This window comes from Mus caroli, chromosome 18 (assembly GCF_900094665.2).
Source record: "Mus caroli chromosome 18, CAROLI_EIJ_v1.1, whole genome shotgun sequence".
Classification (NCBI taxonomy): domain Eukaryota; kingdom Metazoa; phylum Chordata; class Mammalia; order Rodentia; family Muridae; genus Mus; species Mus caroli.
The window spans coordinates 31,245,620-31,266,976 of NC_034587.1; the positions used below are offsets into that span (position 1 = coordinate 31,245,620).

Genomic DNA, 21,357 nt, shown 5'->3' on the forward strand with positions numbered 1-21,357 from the left:
TACTCATCCCTGGCATCCAGTGGTAGAGTCTGGTGGTCTGATAAACCCCCGGTACTCCAGTCTTTCTCCATCAAACTCATCTCTCTGTTTATGTTCCTGCTGCTCTATCCTGGACAGCCTTCAGAGACAGTGTGGCCAGCTTCACAGACATCACTCTCAGGCAGCCCCAATCAACAGCTTCTTCCTAATTAAAAGTCCAGAGCTATAGGAAAGCTGAAGGCTTTGTCTTTAATGCCAAGGCTCACTTGAGGACGATCCATCTAGTAATTCATCTGTGAGAAAGTGTTCAGTGTTGCCTGCCTTCTGCTCTTTGAAACCTTCTCACAGCAGGGCTGGCTAGTGTTGCTGTGGTGGTCCAAATGAGAATGACCCCCATGGGCCCAGAGGTTTGAATACCTGGGCCTCAGCTGATGGAACTGTTTGGGAAGGATTCGGAGATGTGAACTCATTGGAGACAGCGAGTGTGAACTCAGGGAGGGTTTTCACATTTCAATAGACTCGTGTTATTCCCAGTGTGTTCTCTGCTTCCTGTTTGTGAGTCAGTACTTGAGATCTCAGCTCCAACGCCATGCCTACCTGTTGCCATGTTCCCCACTACATTAGTAATAGACCCTTACCTTTCTGAAACCATAAGCCAAATTAAACACTTTCTTTCATGGCCTTAGATGCAAATGTTCTTAACAAAGTATTTGCAAACCAAATGTCAGTAACACATTAAGAAGATTATACATTATGACCAAGTGGGTTTCATCCCAATAAGGTAAGATGGGTTCATCTTACACAAATCAATGACTATAGTATAACATATTCTTAGGTTTTTATTGCTGTGAAAAACACCATGACCAAGACAACTCTTATAAAGGCAAATATTTAATTGAGGCTGGCTTACAGTTTCAGAGGTTCAGTCAGTTCTACATCTTGAACCGAAGGCAGCAGTAGGAATCTGCCCCACCAGGAGGAGGCTCTCTTCTGCACCAGGCAGAGCTTAAACCCTCAAAGCCAACCCTCACAGTGACACACTTCCTCCAACAAGGCCACACCTACTCCAACAATGCTACACCTCCAAATAGTGCCACGCCCTGTGGCCAAGCATTCAAACACAGAAGTCTATGGAGGCCAAACCTATTCAAACCACCACATCCTATAAACAAACTCAAGTACTGAAGCCACACTTAATGATGCCAATAGATGAAAAAAAAAAAAAAAAAAAAGCATTTGACAACATTCAACATGCCTTCATGATAAAAGTGTTAGGGGATTTAGGAATAGGTGGAAGAATATATCTCAAAATAATAAAGGCTATCCTAGCCAATCATAGCCAACAATATATTCCATGGAGATAAACTGAACAATTGCTCTAAAACTAGGATGGACACAAGACTGTTCACTCCCTGTCTCTTCTTAAGCATATAGCTAAAAGTCTTAGCTGTAACAACTAGACAAGAAAAAAGATAGAAAGGTAAGCCAACAGGAAGGGAAGAAGTCAAACATCCCATTTGCAGGTGATATTATTTTTATTATAATTATTTTCTTAAAAGACCCTGCTAAGTCTATCAGAAAACTCCCACACCCAATCAACACGTTTTTTTCTACATCTCCATTGTCTACTAAGCTCACTCTGACATACAAGAAACAATTTCCTGTAAAACTGTCTGTCCAACCGGAGTCTCCCACCTAAAGTGTCCTGTGGTGGATCTGTTATTGTTTCATAGCTGGATGTTGCCCTCCACCTAGTACTTAAACTTCTTGTGCACAGACGTCCTCCCCCCGCTGATTTTGTTATCACCAACAGAAACCCCAGTGCTACTAGGCATACAATTAGCTCTGAATAAGTGCTGATACAGCTGAGTTCTCAAAGATGATCATGCAATTAAGACACACAGCATTGTTCCAGACCCCCAGTCACCCTCACACTCAAGACCTGTTTTCAAGTAACTATTCAAAAACAGATTTTTAAAGTAAAAAAAAAAAATGACTTTCTGAGAAATTCAAGGGAATTTCGTTCTTCCTCCAAATACCCTGTAAACAGCAACTGTATACATAGGAAAAAAAATAATCATAGTGATAGCAAAATAAGAGCTATCAGGAAAACATCCATTAGCCCGCCGGGACCTTCTGACAGGACCACTTTCCCTTTGTCTTCTCTCTGCACATCCTCTCAGGCAACAAGATTGATCACTGTTGGCGGGGTGTGGTGGTGCACATCTTTGGTCCCAGAACTTGGGAAGGAGAGGCAAGCAGAGTTCAAGTCCAGCCTGGTCTACAAGCAAGTCCATTACAGCCCAGGCTTTGTTACACAGAGAAACCCTGTCTCAAAAAATCCAAAACAAAACAAAAAAAAAAAGGTCACTAACCAGTTTTTACTTTTTCTTCCTAGGGAGAGTCAACGCGGAGCTGTAGGGATTCAGGGAAAAGCACAAAGGCTTTAAAAATAAAGACCAAAGAAAAGGTTCATGCAATATTGGTCTAAAACTATGCCATGAAATAAATTAGTCTTGACCTGTTAAATAAGATTATTTTAAAGGACAAACATAATTGACCTGCATGGCAATGACATCATTCCGAAGAGAAATCCAATATAGTAATTTCTTATGTAAACTAAAAAGAAGACGACCTTGCCAGGAAGAGGCCCACAAATCCAAACACCTACACTACACATGTAACCAAGACAAGCCATCGATATAAGACCTTGTCTGAGGGAAGTGGCTGAAGGGGTTGGGAGTACAGGACACAGGCGGGGCAGTGAACCCAAATGGTTTCAACACATTCCAGCCTCTGCCTTCTAAGATCAGCTCTCCATCTTTCCTTCCTCCCGTGCTGCAAGCAAGAAGCAGGGCAAGGGAGAGGATGCACCAAGGCAAGAACAAAGGGGAGGGAACCAACACAGGTCTGGGCCCACAATCTCAGCCCTGCTCCCTCACCCGCAGAATATGACCTACCATTCTAAGGGAAATCTAGTCTGTTATAACTCACACCTCCTTCTCCACGCTCTCTTCTGCTCTTTCAGGAAGGTTTTCTGGAGCCAAATTAAGTAAGGATGGGTGAGTGTGTGTGGAGGGTCACACGGGTTAATTATTGGTCAGCTGAATGAGGGCTGATACAAGCAACAAGCAAAAATGAGGTTGCACAAAAGATTTTGCAGAGCTGCGGCACTATCTAGATTCTGGGCTCCTGACGCTCTCTTTACAAAGGAGGCTGCTGTAGCTTACACATCTACTGAGACTTTCCAAATGACTGAGTAACTGTGGACTTTAAAAATGTATAATCTAGACAAGTCCCTAAAAGCTCACACCATGCCAGTTCCAAGACCATAAGGACTTACTACGATTTCTCTCAGTCCCAGGAGATCTAAGACTGATTCCACAAAGCCATGGCTGCTCTCTGGGCTTTAACCTGCAACCCTGCGAGAAATCCCTCCAGTTCAGGGTTGAAAAGTGATGCTGAGAAAAAAAATACATATTCACAAAGAGTCTTCTAGCCATCTATAGCATTTCATTGGGAGGGAAGACCAGCGCACCTCACCTGGCTTGGAACAAGTCACTAGCAATTTCTCGGTATGTTTCAAGGCACTAGATGAACACAACATAAAGGACAGTTTTTCTAATATTCTTCACCTGTCAAAATTGCCAAAGAGAAAAAATTCATAAAATACATACAAATAGGCCTTCCCAGTCCTCTTCCAAGTGACTTACAGAAAAGCATCAACGGCGGCTCCTTTACAGAATGTAAATGGCAATACCCAAGCTTGCACAGAAAAGCTGGGAAATTTCATGCAATAATGGCGTCACGCCTAAAGTCCCCTGGCTAACGTTTGCTATGGCCTCAGGCATCATGTGTCCCATATTTCTCTACCTTGAGGACTTGGGGGGCGGACGGATGGACCAACAGACAGGAAATAGCATTGCACCCAGGAAGCTGACAAGAATCAGTTTCTCAAAATAGGCGTGATGTGACACACCAGTAATCCCCACACTGGGGGCTGTAGACACAGGAGGATTTCCTCAAGTTCAAGACCAGCCTGGTCTATATAGTAAGTTCTAGGCCACCCAAGGCTCATCTCAAAAATTAAGTGTTTAAATATCATGTTTTCTTTTCCCAGTGGCATGCACCTAGCTCACCAAGGAACTAGAAAAATAAATAAGAGGTCAGAGGAACAGAACTAAGAGTACAGGGAAATCCTCATGGTGCATCAGTGGTTGTTTGGTTGGTTGTGCTTCTTTTAGTGGTGTCAAGACAATTCAAAAAGGAGGGAAAATCTTCTCAGCAAACAGTTCTGAGGCAACATAATCTCATCTAAAACTACAAAAAACAGACCACAGACTTTATAGACTTGCAAACCTTTAACAGAAACACGGAAGTATATTTCCATCCCTTTTGTTAAGCAGTCGCTGCTCAAACAATATAAACAGCAGGAGCCACAAAAGAAAAACAAAATTGTATTATCAAAACTGTTTTTAAAAATTATGTTTGGGAGGACTGGAGAGATGGCTCAGTGGTTAAGAGCACTGGCTGCTCTTCCGAAGGTCCTGAGTTCAAATCCCAGCAACCACATGGTGGCTCACAACCATCTGCAGTGACATCTGATGCCCTCTTCTGATGTGTCTGAAGACAGCTACAGTGTACTTAGATATAATAATAAATAAATCTTTTTTAAAAGTTACATTTGGGACCCAGAACAGAAAGAACGGATTCCCTAAGTTCTCCTCTGACCTCCACACATGGACCATGACATGCACACACAATATATGCACATAATACAACACAATAAATAAATACACTTTTTAAAAACACTAAGTGTAAGATACTACTTAGTACCCACTAGGACTGTAATTTTAAAAAGGACAGATAATAAGAAGTTATCACAAGGGTGTGGCGAGACTGGGGTTTCATTGAGGGATATGACTGGATGCAGTCATTAGGGAAGCAGTCCGTACACTGTCAAACTCTTGGGCATATATGAAGGAGTCATTAAGATATAAATCGATGCAGAAATTTAAGTATGAATCGTCACAACAGCAATGTTTATACTAGTCAAAGTTGAGCTCAAGCCAAAAGCCCATAAACCAGAAAGAGGACAAGGAATATATAGTGTATCCAACAGGGGCTATCAATAAAGGCGTAAAGTACTGACACATGCTACATTATGAATAGGTTTTTAAAATATCACGTGAAAATTGGTTACACACACACACACACACTACACGAAACCACTTAGTGACAGTCTAAAATCTGCAAGTAGAGAAGGACAAGGGAAGTCAGGAGTCGGTGCTAATGCGCAAGAGCTCTGCACACCGACTGCCGTGGTAGCTGCATAGCTCCACAGATACCTTTAAAAAAACATGGAATTGTACATTATAAATGGGTAATGTACGTAATTTACATCTCCTTTTTCAGAAACTGCTTTTAAAACTAATATAAGAACTGCAAAGCCCATTGTTGTTGTTTGTTGTTGTTGTTAAAACAACCAAAAAGGGAGATGTCCTTTTCAAATGCATCAGCTTATGTCTATGAAGAGGGACATTTTACTGTTCAGATTCATTCATCCCGTCAACACAAATCCAACAGCGCCTACAACATTCCACAGTGGCCTGACTGGGGAGTCTCATAAAAAAAAAAAAAAAAAAAAAAAAAAAAAAAAAGGCTTAGTCCCCTTCCTCAAGGCTTTCCAGCCTGCTAGCAGCAGCTCTCACCCATGGACACTCAGAGACGGTGACTTGGCCATGCTGGCGGTGCTGACGCATGGGAAGGAGACTGGAGGCAGATGGCCTATGTCAGAATAGCCATCCATTACATCCCTTCCAGCACGGTGGGCAGGAGAGCACAGAAGCATCTTCAATGAATCGTCACCTTGATTAGCATCCATTCTAAGAGGCCTCTGGGCTCTCCTCTGAGAAGTCTACAGGAAGGTGACGCCTGAGCAGAATTCCAAGGCTTCTCTTGATCAGGGAGAGGGGAGCTGGAGCTTTCCAGGCAGAGCAGTGAATAGCAGGAATGTGGATCATTCAAAAACCTGGAAACAGTCTGGTTCAATTAGACTGCAAGACCAGAATGAGGAAGTAGCCGGGCAAGAGCAGAAAGAAGGGAGGGCAGAGGGGCGGGAATACTGAGGAGAGCAGCGGAGACTGGACATCGCAGACATCGATGGCTTGCTTATCAGACCTGCAGATCTGAGAAGAAACAGCCTCCATTCCAGCTATCTGTCAGCTATCTACCATCTCAGCTGCACCTGGGATGCTGAAACAGAGCCCTTAACCCTTCAAGGCAGACCCCACATCACCCTACCTCAATCCCAACTTCCTCACTACCTGCACTACATTTCTGATTGCTCACCTCACGGGACAGTGGGTGCTAATCTCCTCATTTCTCTTCTGCCACTACCCAGACTTCATCTCTTCCTGTGACCCAGCATGGTAACAGTTCCACTCTCTGACCCCTCAAGATGCATTGGTCCCCAATAACAGAGCTCCTGCTTCAGTGAGGAAGTGTGCTAGCTCACCCTAAGGGAATCCAGGGACAGAGAACAAAAGGCTCGGGGCAGGTCAGAGACACCACTGTCGCCTATTCTGTCTCTTCCTCTTTGCCATCTTGGGGGATCGCTGTGCCCTCTGGGCTGTAATCAATAGCCAAATGGTTCTGGTGATGAGGAGGAGGTGTGTATATATGGCAATGTGCTAGACAGGGAGATAGACTCTCACTTTCCCAGCAGCACTTTCAACAGCAGGCTTGCAGATGTGCCTGTCAGTCCGCCTGAGTCTGTGCTGTCCTTCAGCTCTGGGGCAACAGGTACACGTTTAGAGCAATCAACCTTACTGAACTGGGTAGGGCTGGGACCAACTTTCTCCAAGGGCCAATGGCTACACTGAAGATCAGCTGGGTCAGGAACAAAGAGGGGGAGTTGAGGTTACGGGTGGCTACCAACAATGCATTCCACCTCTTGGGCCATGAGCCTTGCATTTCCATATCCTTGTAGATCTTGCAATTCCCACCTCCTAAATAGCTTGCAGATATTTCCTCTCCCATTCCGCATCACTGTTGCCTTAAGCCAGGCCCTTCTCAGTTCTCAACAGCTGCTGAGATGTGTAGCTACAAGCCACACCTCTTAGAGACACCTCAAAAACCCATGTCACTTATGGGTAAAGATGGGAAGGAAGCACTAACATTATAAGGGAGAAGCAAATATACTTCAAGCATAATATAGTGTACGTATAATTGACTACCACTTATTGAGTATCTTTGATCTCACAAGCCTAAAATCCTCTTCTCAGCTTTTCACAATCATCCTGAGACGGTTAACACATTCCTCAACGTACAGAAAAGGAAACTGAGGCTGGCTCAAGAAGAATAGCTGTCCGTATGTGACAGAGAGAGCACATGACACAGGGAGCACAACGAGGAAGGACGAGAGGCATTCCCATAGCACCCTAATCTACACAGCACCCCAGAGGGGAGGCAGGACTGTGTGCACAGTGTGAGCCCACATTAAACTTGAAGCAGTGGGACGGGGAGAAAACCAGTTCTGAGAAATGGTATTTAATGTAGCAAAGGGGCCAAGACTTTCTCAAACTTGCTTCTGAATAAAGGGCAAGGTGGGAAAGAATCTTGATACACCCAATCTCTGTGGTTAGCTCACAAACCTGGCCGTCAGGCAGGACACCGTCTGTGTGGAAATCTGGACTTTTGTTTGGTTTAGTTTGTGGCACAAATCTCATTGTGTAGCTCGCTCCTGCTTATCCTGGAACTCACTTATGTTGGCTAGGCTGGCTTGTTAACTTGCAGCCATACTCTTACCCACTGCCTCCTGGCTGCTGGGATTACAGATGTGCACCATTATACAGACCCAGCTGAAAGGACTCCAGACAGGACCCTCCACACAAAGCCTGGGACTCCCGAGTCATCGAGTCACCACTGTTCCTCGAGTCACCGACTGCTCGGACTGCTGGACAGCAGGGTTCAGAAGGTGTGCTCTGTGACGCAGCAGGATTTGGCTTCTTTCTTTCCCAGTTTCAATTGGCTGACCCCTCCCTTGGCATATGACCTCTCTGGTATTGTGCTATTGTCCCAGGGGGCTAGGAGGGGCCTGGCCACTCCCACCCAGCACTCCCTAGCTTTCCCAGCCTCCCCATCTTCCTTGTTCTGACTTCCTCTTGGAGAGTCAATCTCCTCCGCCAGGAAACCGACCTCACACATTGGAAGAGCAGCCAGCCCTTTCAAGCCTGCACCTCTGGAGGAGCCATTTCAGCCCTTGGGGAAACTCTTCAAGAGTGTTTAGTTACATAGAAAGGTCTTAATAATAGACGGCATTCAGGAGGGATGGCTGTTTCACTTAAAGAAGAAAACAAACAAGAAATGCATACACAGCTCAGGGACCCGGGAGGCCATCTTTTTCTTTCTTTCAAGAATGGAGCAGACTCTCCAAATTGTGCTTTACAAGGTTCCTGAGTCACAAAGTAAACTGACTGGTTCCTGAACTTAACACACCTTGTCTCTGCCTAGGACATGTGATAACAGGTGTCTATTTAGTCTTACTATGCGACATTACAAACAAAATGTACAGCGTGGAACTGAATGTCAGTTACTGCAACCCAGGGCAGGGTGGCCAGGAGCAACACAGGTCAGCTTTACAGGGTCCAAATGTCAGAGGCAACCTCTGCCCATCAGTCTCGGAGCGTCTGTTGTGGTTTTTTTGTTTTGGGGGTTCACCCCCCACACACAAACCCAATATTTATTAAGGCCAAGAGTAGTGCCAAATCGGGTTTATGTAGCTTCAAGAGTAAAATGAGCAGACAAGCAAGATTAAAACATTGAAGGCGAGCTCCCTCAGTATCCCAATCCACACTGGGACGCTACCCAGCACTGTTCTCAATACAGGCAACAGGAGACTCTTTCAGCGATTCATGAAATCTGGGCTTCTTCTAAAAGACTCAAGTTAGAAGGAGAATGTTACATTTAAAAGAGAAAAAGGAAAGACCTAACGACCTGAAGAGGTAAAAGATGGGAGAATCAGAAATTCAAAGGAATTCTCAGGTACAGGCACTTTGAAACCAGCCCAGACTACACGAAGTCCCTGGTCTCTCGTTTCCTCTCCCCACCCCTTCTACAAGAAAAAAAAAAGAAAAAGAAAAAGAAAAAATTAGTGTGACTCATGTTTTCTGCAACAGCTGCCAATCAGCTCCTCAGTGTGCCACACGCACTCGATCCACCGAATCCTCCCGTTCTCTGCCCATTATCAATATAAAAATTACAGTATCTTGGCAACAGATTTTTTCACAGAGGAACTCACTTTATTCTGCCATCTTTTCTAGTAAAAAAAAAAAAGTGGCAAAGGAATGTCATTATCTATAGTAAAGATTTTCAATCTAGCTCATTCCAACTGGGGCATTCCATTCTTCCTCCCATTCAAATTATAGTTAATAAGCATCTATTACACGAAGCATGCAGCTCTGGCTGCCGGAATCACAGGCACAGGCTCGCAAGCTACAGGAAGAGATGAACAAGTCCAGAAATAATGCTTGCAGTGTGTGGGGCACTGAGACAGAAGTGTGTGCGGTATGGATGGGCGCTGCTAAACCTTGCCTCGTCAGGTTCCGCTGAGAAGTTCTTAGCAAATGAGACGACTGACTCACGTCTTAAAGGCTGGATTCAGTGGACCCCTCTCCAGAGATGGATGGGCCACAGAGAGGGAGGTCAGGAAAGACAGGAGCAAAGCTAACAGTTTGAGCACTTGCCACATTTGAGGCACAACGGCCGCATAAGGTGGCCATTTTATAGAGGGTAAAGTTGAGGTTCTGGGATGACAAGTCTCTTTCTAATGCTCTACCTCCAGTTTACATTAACAGAAATGTCACTTATATGTAACTTCCTGCAACATGTTTGTTTATGAGGTCCCTGGATTTTGTGAGTTACATGCTAAATATCAAAACATATCGGTACTCATATGTACATAGAAGTCTTCATGAGACACATAGACTTTAAAAACATCACCTAGAACTACTTTTGTCAGGCTCCCTAGGAGGTTTCTGATTAAAGATTCAAAACTGATTCCCAGGACGCACACAGGACCCTCGGGATGGGGAGGAGGTTACAGTACCTAACGGTGAATGGATGAACTGTACCCTAAAACTGGATAGAGTATATGTTGCATCTTTTTTTTTATTACATATTTTCCTCAATTACATTTCCAACGCTATCCCAAAAGTCCCCCATAGCGCCCCCCACTTCCCTACCCACCCATTCCCATTCTTTTGGCCCTGGCATTCCCCTATATTGGGGCATATAAAGTTTGCAAGTCCAATGGGCCTCTCTTTCCATTGATGGCCGACTAGGCCATCTTTCGATACATATGCAGCTAGAGACAAGAGCTCCGGGGTTCTGGTTAGTACATCATGTTGTTCCAACAATAGGGTTGCAGATCCCTTTAGCTCCTTGGGTACTTTCTCTAGCTTCTCCATTGGGAGCCCTGTGATACATCCAATAGCTGACTGTGAACATCCACTCCTGTGTTTGCTAGGCCCCGGCATCGTCTCACAAGAGACAGCTATATTTGGGTCCTTTCAGCAAAATCTTGCTAGTGTATGCAATGGTGTCAGCGTTTAGAAGCTGCTTATGGGATGGATCCCTGGATACGGCAGTCTCTAAATGGTCCATCCTTTCATCACAGCTACGAACTTTGTCTCTGTAACTCCTTCCCTGGGTGTTTTGTTCCCAATTCTAAGAAGGTGCACAGTGTCCACACTTTGGTCTTCATTCTTCTTGAGTTTCATGCGTTTAGCAAATTGTATCTTATATCTTGGGTATCCTAAGTTTTGGGTATGTTGCATCTTAAAACTATTTTTGTTTTTAAAGTTAATGAGGGGCTTAAGTGCACTGGCTGCTCTTCCCGGGGACCCAGGTTCAATTCCCAGCCCTTATATGGCAGCTCACAACCCTCTGTAACTTTAGTCCTGGCCTCCCTGGGAACCGATACCCAGACATACACACAGTCAATAATCAAACACATACAATAAGTAGATATTTTTTAAGTTAATAGAATACCTATCTCACTGCCATGTTAGTTTCAATAATTTAGTCATCACCTTTAAGAAAAATAAGTAACTCTGTGTAAATTCCGAGGACCAAACCTTGCTAAAGTAAAAATATTAACATTTTTCATATCTGCATAGCGATTCTAAGGACCAATCAAACCTTGTGACTTTTTCCTCTGAAAATCTTTTGTTACCCAAACAACAATCTAGAAAAATAGTTTGAACCACATTCAAGTTTTGCTTTCAAGAAGAACAAAAGGGGTGTGCGCTACCTCTCCCTGCTCAGGGAACCACAAAGGGCCTAACCAAAGTTTCCCAGAACAAACATTACTCAAAAGCTGAGGCCAACCATAGGGGAAATTTTTCCTTGAATAATCTAAAGAGATAGCAGTATAGAACAAACAGCTAAAAGCTGCGTGTGGGCTGAACACGCATCCAATAGCTTTCAGCTTATACAAACCAGGGTCTTTCAATCACAGACTGGAGTCCAGCAAGGGACTGAATGAAACCGACTTCCTGCCTGTCCAGTGAGGTTACCTCTAAAGGAAGAATGCAAATCTCTAAGAAACACCAGAACGGATACAGAAAAACGTACTGTCTTTTATCTTCCTAATTAAATTTTAAGCAGAAAATTATTTTCTAAGTAAATGATCCTTTTTTTGAACATATGAGATGTGCAGTTATCATCCTTGTTTGGAAACGCTTTCAACCAGAACACAGGAGTTTGGTTTGGTTTGGTTTGGTTTGGTTTGGTTTGGTTTGGTTTAGTTTGGTTTGGTTTGGTTTAGTTTGGTTTCAATGAAAAACCTCCACCTAAGTTAAGGAAATTTACTTTATAACTAACTTTTCCATTCGTAATTTGGTACTTAAACAAATCCAAAAACTATCTTTCAATTGATGCACACAAAATAATGTTTTACCAAGCTTCTCTCACATGTCTACATTGGATAGCTACAGATAGTCTTCTAACTCATAATGCATTATCATGACAGAAATGTAAAGACGTTTCTCTTTTACTATTTATTCTATGTGGACATGTACGCAGCTGAGTGTGCATGGGTGGAGTCTGTGGTAGTCAGAAAAGGTGTCCCCCAGAACCGGGGTTGCAGATGGTTGCAAAGTGCCACGTGGGTTCTGGGAACTGAACTGTCGTTCTCTGAAGAGCAGTAAGTGCTCTTAACCACTGAGACATCTCTCCGTCACCAAAGGTATTTCTCTTTTAATGCACAGATTTTTTTTTTAATTTTAATTTTTTAAAGATGTATTTATTTTATATATGTGAGTACACTGTAGCTATCTTCAGACACCAGGAGAGGGTATCAGACCCCATTACAGACAGTTGTAAGTCACCATATGGTTGCTGGGAATTGAACTCAGGTCCTCTAGAACAGCAGTCAGGGCTCTTAACCTCTGAGCCATCTCTCCAGCCCATTGTGCTCAGATGTTTACAAGAAGATTTTGAAGTTAGCCACATAGGATCAGTAAAACTTCCTCCTGTTAAAATAAAACATGGCCTACATGTGGTGTCTTCTGCCGGTCTACAACCTCACCACTTAGACGAGAGAGGCAGGAGGACTGTCATGAGCTCAAGATTAGTCTGGGATACAATGTGAGAACCTGCTCAAAACAAACAAACAAACAAATAAATAAATAACAAAACAAAAACAACGAAAGCCCACAAAATATGTGAATGCTTTAAACCTAAAATTAGTGGTCCTTATTTGTGTTTTTAATGTTTTTATTTTCATGTGTGTGGTTGGCTACATGTATATAATAGTGTAACATAATATTAAATGTGTGTGTGCCTGGTACACTCAGAGGGCAGAAGAGGGCCTCGGATCCCACGATGGTCTTCACTTGAGAATAGGGAAAAAAAGGGCATCACAAAATCTCCAAAAATCCTTTTGAAAATATTTTATTTATTGTTATTATCGGATTGTGAGCATCTGTGAATAATAGCAGGACTTTTTAAAAAATAATTTTAATGGATTTTTTTTCTGTTTTAATTTCAGAGTTTCCTCTGAGCTAACTGGTGTTGTTTAACTTCATTTTTATTTCTACTTAATTTCTGAGAATACTGTGGCTAGTATAAAATTACAAGAAGAAAAAAAGGATTACATCGCCGGGCATGGTAGCGCACGCCTTTAATCCCAGCACTCAGGAGGCAGAGGCAGGCAGATTTCTGAGTTCGAGGCCAGCCTGGTCTACAAAGTGAGTTCCAGGACAGCCAGAGCTATACAGGGAAACCCTGTCTCGAAAAAANAAAACCAAAAAAAAAAAAAAAGAATTAGATCAAGTACATAAAGTTACAACCTGAGATTTTCAAACAAAATATAAACAAAGTTCTGGAAGTACTGAGCATGTGTTCAAAGTATTGTAAGCTGTGTGCGTAAGAGTACAATGTAAAGCTGGGAATCTATTTTTGCCCACAATTGTGACGTTTTTGGTTTCTCAGCTCCTCTTCGCCGTCTTTTTTACTTTCCTCCCAGTACTTACAAGAGATGCATTGCCTAGTGTAATGCCTTCAACTAGAGTTAAATTTTTGTCAATTTTCCAAACTTTAAATCTCATGCTGCTGGAAGAAATCTGGCCTAAGCTTTTTCTCTTCCTGACTCCTCACAAAACCCTGAATCCTTTTCTTCCAATTTCTGTATTTCCAAAACCAGAATACGTAGGCATTTCTTCTCTGCTTTCAAATAGAGGTGTACAGGCCTCTTCTCCCTTAAAAACACTTGGACCTTCCATTAACCTTGACTGTACTTAGCAATAGCCAATCACCAAGTAAATTACTGCAGAGATCTCTGTAATAGCAGCTATTGATTACTGATTTTACAGTTAATTGTTCACTTGTGAACTAAAGTAGAAGCTAAATTTACCTAATTAATATACATTAATTGGGACCAAAGAGATGGCTCAAGAGTTAAGAGCACTGGTTACTCTTTCAAAGGACTTGAGTTCAAGTCTCAGCACCAACATGGCAGCTCACAACCATCTCCAGTTCCAGGGGATCCAACACCCTCTTAGATATGCACAAAGGGAAAACACCAATACACATAAATAAACAGCATTCAAATATACATACATATATAGTAATTGCATCTACATGCCATAACATAGGAAGGGTAACAATGTTCCTTTAAGTCAATTGTGAATAGCACACATGTTCAATCAATGTGCAAGTATCATTTACATGGGAGATGATCATACCATTGGTAAATATAAACGTGCTTAGTTTAGTAAAGACCACAGGTAGATGTGTCCTAACGCACACGTTTTTGAGGAGGTATAGTAGCTGCAAATAATGTGGTTAACTCCAGCAGACAACATCTGTGTTACACACACAGACATCAAAATCCGCATGGCATGCTTCTGTGACACCAAAAGAGGCCAGGCTTGCGGTGAAAATGATTACTTCCAACCAGAGCCCGCTTTAAATACTGTTTATCTGCACGGCACTCCGCCAAAATAACTGTATTCTGAAGTCGTCCTGCCTTTGAATCACTCATCAATTTTCAACCCATTTGTAAAACAAGTTATTAAAACTAAGCATGGATGAGGACTTCTGATTCATGTTTCTTTAACAAATTTATCGCATCTGATCCCAAGTCTTGGCTGCTCTCCTGACAGCATGATCTACACTACACAGCTGACGGAGGCATGGCTCTCATGATTAAACCGGAAGCTCTTGCAGCAGATGACTCTAGATTCCAGATGCAGTCATCCTTTGCACTTCGGAAAGATCTCTTTGTCGGCTTAGCATGCGATCATAACTTAACCTTCTCTGATTGTTTCCACGCCCGCTCCAGGAACTCTGCAGTGTTACCAAGAACCGTCCATTCTGTTGTTGGTTTGGTTTGATTTCTGCCTATGTTGTTCACATGGCACACCATGAAATGTTCCATTGTAGCCTATAGTAAGGGTTTGGTTTTCCCCTGCTTTCTTAAAAGTGTTGGGGGGGGGGGTGTCTGACAACACAAAGAAAAGTTAAAAATATAAAATGAACACTGTCCCTACAAATAGTGGTTTATTGCTCTTGGGAAAAATCTGAAGATGAGAATTCGATTGAATTCTGCTTATTATAATTCCTGAGGAACAATATTCAAAACAACTTTCCCAAGCAAGGGGTTAAGTGTTTTAGCTTTAATTGGTCACATTTGCCTTTCTTCTGCAAGAGGATTACACCCATGAAATCCTAATTCTGTATGTCCAAACTGGCAACATCCAAGAAAAGGCTTCTAGCCAGGAATAGTTCTGATGGGCATAAAGGTAATCAAAGCAGACTCTCCCGAAGAAATGCCCAGAACTGACCTCCTGTGGTTAACTTCTGAAAGACAAGTAGAGGGAAGGGGAGGACAACGGTAACTCTAACTCAATCCCCAGCCCCACAGCTGGGGGTGGGGGTGGGGGGGTTGGGGGGGGCGGGAGCGGGAGCACGTGCAGACTCCAAGGCTGCCTTAACTAAAATGCCTCAGTAATTTAATACTGAGGGGAAAAGGCAAACAAAACACACACACACACACACACACACCACACCACACCACAACACACACACACACACACACAATCTCCTCGGCAGTTACATTGCTGGAAAAAGCGAAACCAACGCGCAGGTGCATCCTCAGGTTGTCAGGTACAAAAAGATGAACTCATTAAAATTAAGGAAGTGGGTCGGTGCAAGCTCGCAGGCTTTCTATGGGTTCTCTAGGTTAGAAACATCAATACATCTTTAATGACTACAAACAGGAACACACCGATTACGGATTTGCACTGTGAGATGCTTACTTAAATATGGAGATAAAACCTTCTCTTGCGGAAAGGAAAACTGTTTTCAGGGCAAACGTAGCATTAGCCAACTACAAATCGGAGGAGCGCAATCACAACGACCTGATTAATGTTTCAGCGAGGGAGTGAATTGGTTTGCTTCCCCCCGCTCCCCCCCCCAGAACACTATCAGGGAAAACGGGGTTGGGGGAGGAAGGCTTCCACAAAGCCAAGAAACACGCCTTCAGCACCCGAGTGGGGTGCAGCCTGTCCATTCAATTCTACGCCTGTCTGGGAGCTGCGAGGGACCTAAGAGCTTCCGAGGAAGCCGGGGGTCGGGGGCTGGGGTGGGCAGAGTCTGCCCCCGTCTCTGGATCTCGAACTGCTGCTGGAAGTTGGGGCGTCAAGGACCCTTCGAGACACCAAAGTTTCTTTTCTAAGCAACTCCAAGTTAGCGCAGTCCGACAGATCCTCTGTTTGAAGCCGGGACTGCTGCCTTGCCTTTCCACCGGTGGCCGAGCTGGACCGGTGACAGCCTGAGACAAAGCCGCGGACCCCCACGTCGCGTCCCCCGCACCGCGCCCCTGACTGTGCTTACCTTGATGCCCTGCTGCTGGGTGGTGAGGGTGAGCTTGGACTCGTCCAGGAGCAAAACTTCGCAGTAAAATTCTTCCGGAACGGCGCAGAAACAGCCCATGTCGGCTGAAAGAGTCTCCAGCCAGGCGAGAGCTGCGACCGCGGCGCCCGCCGCCGCCTCCCCTCAAGCGCGAAGCATTAATTTATTGTGCGCGCCGTGTAGAGGGCGAGAGGCGAGGGCCTGGGTGGGGCCCCCAGGTTGGGGGTAAGGTCTGGGGTTCTGCGGTCGAGCCGAGGGCACCCCGAGAAGCTCGGAGGGCGGAGGCGGGAGGGTGAGCACGCCCCGGAGCGTCAGGAGCCCGGAGTCGCCCGGGAAGCGTCCGCGGAACTGGGAACCGGGGGCGGCGCGTCCCCGCGCATCCTGGGGCTGCGGCTCCTCTTCTGAAGACAGGGGGTGGCGACCTGGGGACAACAAGAGTCGCCTGGCTAAGGTCAGCCGGCCGGAGACACGAAAAGGGCGGGACGAGTCCTCCAGACCTCCCTGGGCTCTGACGCCCCCTCGGTGCTCCACAGCACCAGCCCAACGCTTACACTAGAACAAACCTCCTGCCGCAGCTCCCGAGTCCCCGCCCGGCGCGCACTTCCAGCGCCGACCCCGCCCCGCAGCCCCTTACAAGGAAGGCAGAGCGCAGAGCGCTCTGCTTCTCTTTTGTGACCGCGACCCCCAGCCTGGGACGCAGGGCGAGCAGCGAAGGTCGCCACTCCCTCCGCCACTCTCATAGCCCGGGGACCGACCAGAGCTCCTCACCGAAACCAACTGGGGGAGGTCAGCTTGTCGCGGGCCGCGGCTTCCGTCCGAGGGTCCCCGAACTCATCCTGCGGAGATGGCCAAGTTCAAGCTTCCTTTCCCAAAGATCCTGGAAAAGCCGGGCGTCTGCGGACCTGCGGCCGGGCGCGGCAGGACCCAGGGTGCCAGGCCTCTGTGGCTCCAGGGAAAGTTCTTGGTGGCGCGCGGGGCGGAGACCTGGGCGGGAGCAGCCCAGGTACAGCCGGCCCCGGCCCGGGGCGTCGGCAAAAGGCCTCGAAACTGAAGTAGGAGCCCCGGGACGGTGACCCGAGCGCCCCCCTTCAGGGCGGGGTCTCAATGGAGGGCGGAGCGGAGGTGGTCAGTCTGGCTAGGTGCTTACAGGTCCCGGAGAGAACGCCTGCGCTGCCGGAGCCGCGCTGCTGTCGCGAGGTCACCGCGTTCGTTTCCCAGGGAGACCGGAAGGTTTGCTCTGGGCAGGCAAGGCGCAGTTCTGCTTCGACCCTTGCGTTCTGCGGTCCCAGTCGCACGCCCTCCGAGCGGCCAGCCGGGACCAGGCACTGGTGGGCACAATAGCTCTGAGGCTACAGTGACCCCTGGCGGGTCGTCGTGTCCGTGCACAAGCAATTCAAGCGGAGTGTGGAAGACCAGGACCCCCGCTGGCCCTGGGAGCAGGTGCAGTCTGAGCTCTAGCTGGGAAGCAGCAGCGAATTAGGACTGTCGCAGTCACAGACCGCAAAAGGGAGGATGCACTGCGGAGTGGGGCGTGGCGGGGAGGGGTCCCTTGCAAAACTTTGTTCTGTATCAACTATTAGAACGAGAAAGAACTTGACATCAACTGTGAATTTGCTCTTCTACAACTTGTTAGCTTGCATAGTCAAAACTCAATTTTCTTTCTTTCGTGTGTGTGTGTGTGTGTGTGTGTGTGTGTGTGTGTGTGTGCTTAAAACCTAAGAAGTGCCCCAGTGTAGAGGAATGCTAGGGCGGTGAGGCGGGAGTGGATAAGTGGGTGGGGGAGCACCCTCATAAAAGTAGTGTAAGAGGGAATGGGATAGGGAATTTGCAGAGGGGAAACCGGGAACGAGGATAACATTTGAAATGTAAAAACAAATAATAATAATAATAAACTAAGAAGCTAGCTCTTAAGTAAAAACTTGGTGTCGCCTACACGGGGTGGGGGTGGGGGTGGGGGAAGCAGTTTTGCATCAATTGGACAAAGTTGTCTACACAATGACTTCCCACGAAGTACTTCTGTATGAAGCTTTGCTTTTTCAACTTCCAGTAAACTTATCCGATGTGCCCAATTATCAGTAAAACCCTAGTTTATCTTCTAGTGTTTCTGATACTGAGGCAGGCTTTGAGATTTTAATCAAATTCCATAATCAACTTTGAGTGCTACTGTAAACGTTTTATCGAACTTAAACCTCTGGGTTTTAACATCTCAGTGTGAAGGCTTTTCTGAGATGCAGCTATCCTGTCTTTAATCACCAAATAAGATTGGTGCACGCCTTTAATCCCAGTGCTCCGGAGGCAGAGGCGGGCAGATCTCTGGTTTCGAGGCCAACTGGGTCTATAGAGCGAATTCCAGACAGTTCCAGGATTGCCAGGCCTACACAGAGAAAACCTGTCTCAAAAAAAACAGAGCGGGGGGAGGAAGACGAAGACAGAGGGAGGAGGAAATCGAAAGAACTGTACCTTAGTGGTTTTCTTTCTTTACCACAATATGTAGCATAACTATCTAAGCCTGTAAAAAGCCAAGAAAAAGAAAAAGAGAAAGAGAAAACCCTGAGTGTAACCTTTTGTCTTTCAGTTGTGAGTTCTTGGCCATCTACCTGTTCTAAGGCTCTTTGGTTTGGTTTTTATCTGTTGCTCTCCTAGTGACAAGCACAATTGATGGTAATTCTGTTACAAAGCAGTGGCATTCCATACATGCAGCAGCCTTACTAAGCGAGGCGTTTTCTTTTCCATCTCTTTATCAGAGATTAGAGATAAGAGCATTAAAAAAAAAAAACCTGCTTAATACAAAACTGAAGCTTCCTATAGATAAGAAAATTCCACACATTTTTAGCAGCATTACTAAATATGACTGACACATCATTGCTACATATATTTAAAGTATGCAACTTATATTTTGACATATATACACCCATACAATTGTCACCACAATCAAACTGATAAATATATGATATATGCATCATCTCTAGTTTACTCCCAGGATGCGCAGATTCCCACCCTCACATACCTCCCTATGCCTCCCCACCCAGGAAACCACAGACATGCTGTCACTATAGATTATCTACACTTTCTTAAATTTATATAACGGATTCACAGTGTCAAATCTCAATCTCTCTCTCTCTCTCTCTCTCTCTCTCTCTCTCTCTCTCTCTCTCTCTCTGTGTGTGTGTGTGTGTGTGTGTGTACACCCACACATGTTTGCTTTGTTTCACTCAGTACAATTATCTTGAGATTTATCTGTGCTGTATAAATAGTTCATTCAATTTTATTGCTCCGTAGCATTCCATTTTACACACATACACACCGTGTGTGTATATATTTTTTATTCATTTGGATGTTTTCCAATTTTGAGCATTACAAATAAATAAATGACTAAGCACACCATCTTTGTCAGCCCAGACTGCCATAATGAAACATAGATTAAGTAGCTTACACAACAGACCTTTTTCTGGAAACTGGAAGTCCAAGTTCATTATGCCAGCAAGGTCCAATTCTAACAAGGAGCGTCTTGACTTGAAGGCATCCTCCACCTTGCTGTGCACTCTCTTTATATGGAAGCAAGCATTTTGGGATTTATTATAAGAACACAAATCCTTCAGTGTCAGGGTATCACTCTTACAAACTCATTTAACCTTAAATGTTTCCTTGTAGATCCAACCTCTAAATACAGTCATTAGGTCAGTACTTTACACACACAAAAATTTTAAAACACACTTTAGCCCAGAGTGAGAATATACATTTTTATGAGCCAATGTGTGCATTTCTTTTTTAATAAAATATTGACTGACTGGATGAGCAAGAAAATGTGCAAGAAGCAAAAAGTGCACAGAAGGAAGTTCATGCCCATTAAAAATGCCATTGAAAAATGCAAATTAAAATCCCCATAGGACACCACACTCACACAGAGCTGCCCTTCGGAGTCTTAGTGAAGAAGGCAGAGAGCTTTGTAATCTCACTACTACTGTGCACAAAAGAAGATATAATCATATTGGATAACAGTTGGCCGTTTCTTTTTTTGGGGGGGGGGGGTTTCGAGACAGGGTTTCTCTGTGTAGCCCTGGCTGTCCTGGAACTCACTCTGTAGACCAGGCTGGCCTCCAACTCATAAATCCACCTGCCTCTTCCTCCCAAGTGCTGGGATTAAAGGCGTGCGCCACCACACCCAGCCTAGTTGGCCGTTTCTTAAAACTTGAAAACATTAACAAGCTATGATGGTAATTTTTTATCAGAAGAAGTAGTTTTTCACTGTGCATACAGCCTAGTACATCCTATTTAAGCTTTCGAACCAAAACCTTGATCTCATTTCAGAAACATTTTTAATAAAATATTTTCTTTGGTTGAAATCACATTTTGTAGCAATAAGCCTGATGCATATGAGTCAAATAACATCCGAAGCCAGAGTAAATGCAATTCTGTAGGAATCTGTGGACCATCTGTGAACAGTTCAAGACCCCTCATCCTCAAAGAGGGTGTTTCACTTTACAAAGATATCCTCAGCCCTGGCTGAAGCATGCACTTCAAAATGACAGACACAGAATTACTTGCTAGGTGTTTGGGGATGTATGTGGAGGGTGTAGGCCAGAAGAAAAGAGTATTGAATCGCCTGAAGCTAGAGTTTCCAGACATTGTGAGCAGCCCTGTGTGGGTGCTGCGAACTAGCTCCTGTCCTCTACAGAAGCAGGAAGGTTTCTTAATGGCTGAGCCACCTCTCCAGACCCCAGCATCCTTTTTAAAGAACTGTATTCTCATTCCAGAGATGTGTTTAAACAATCCAAGTCATCTCTTACATTTTTGTAAATTTACATTCTCCAAACTTCTGAAACTTAATAATTTGAAAAAGGAAAAAAAGAAAACTTTTGAAAACATTAATGATAAACACATAAATAATTTCCTTATTCAACATGGGTGGGTAAGATGGAAGAATCCCCCTAAAGACCTTGTAACACATGGATTCCTGAC

General features: G+C 44.7%; 1 protein-coding gene across 3 annotated transcripts in view; it reads right to left on the reverse strand.

Annotated features, from left to right (window-relative positions):
* Epb41l4a (erythrocyte membrane protein band 4.1 like 4A) overlaps nucleotides 1–17,630 on the reverse strand; it is a 205,767-nt gene extending 188,137 nt beyond the window's left edge. For 2 of the 3 annotated variants that reach the window (XM_021150640.2, XM_021150638.2), the window contains exons 1-2: nucleotides 17,167–17,630; nucleotides 16,381–16,820 (exon numbers count right to left, since the gene is read on the reverse strand). Coding sequence is in view for 2 of the 3 variants with exons in the window: in XM_021150638.2 (XP_021006297.1) it covers nucleotides 16,381–16,479 (99 nt within the window). In the remaining variant the exon portion in view is untranslated. Of the gene's footprint in view, nucleotides 1–16,380; nucleotides 16,821–17,153 lie in introns of all 3 variants that reach the window. The other variant, XM_029472150.1, reaches the window with a different exon arrangement.
* Nucleotides 17,631–21,357: the final 3,727 nt, after the last annotated feature.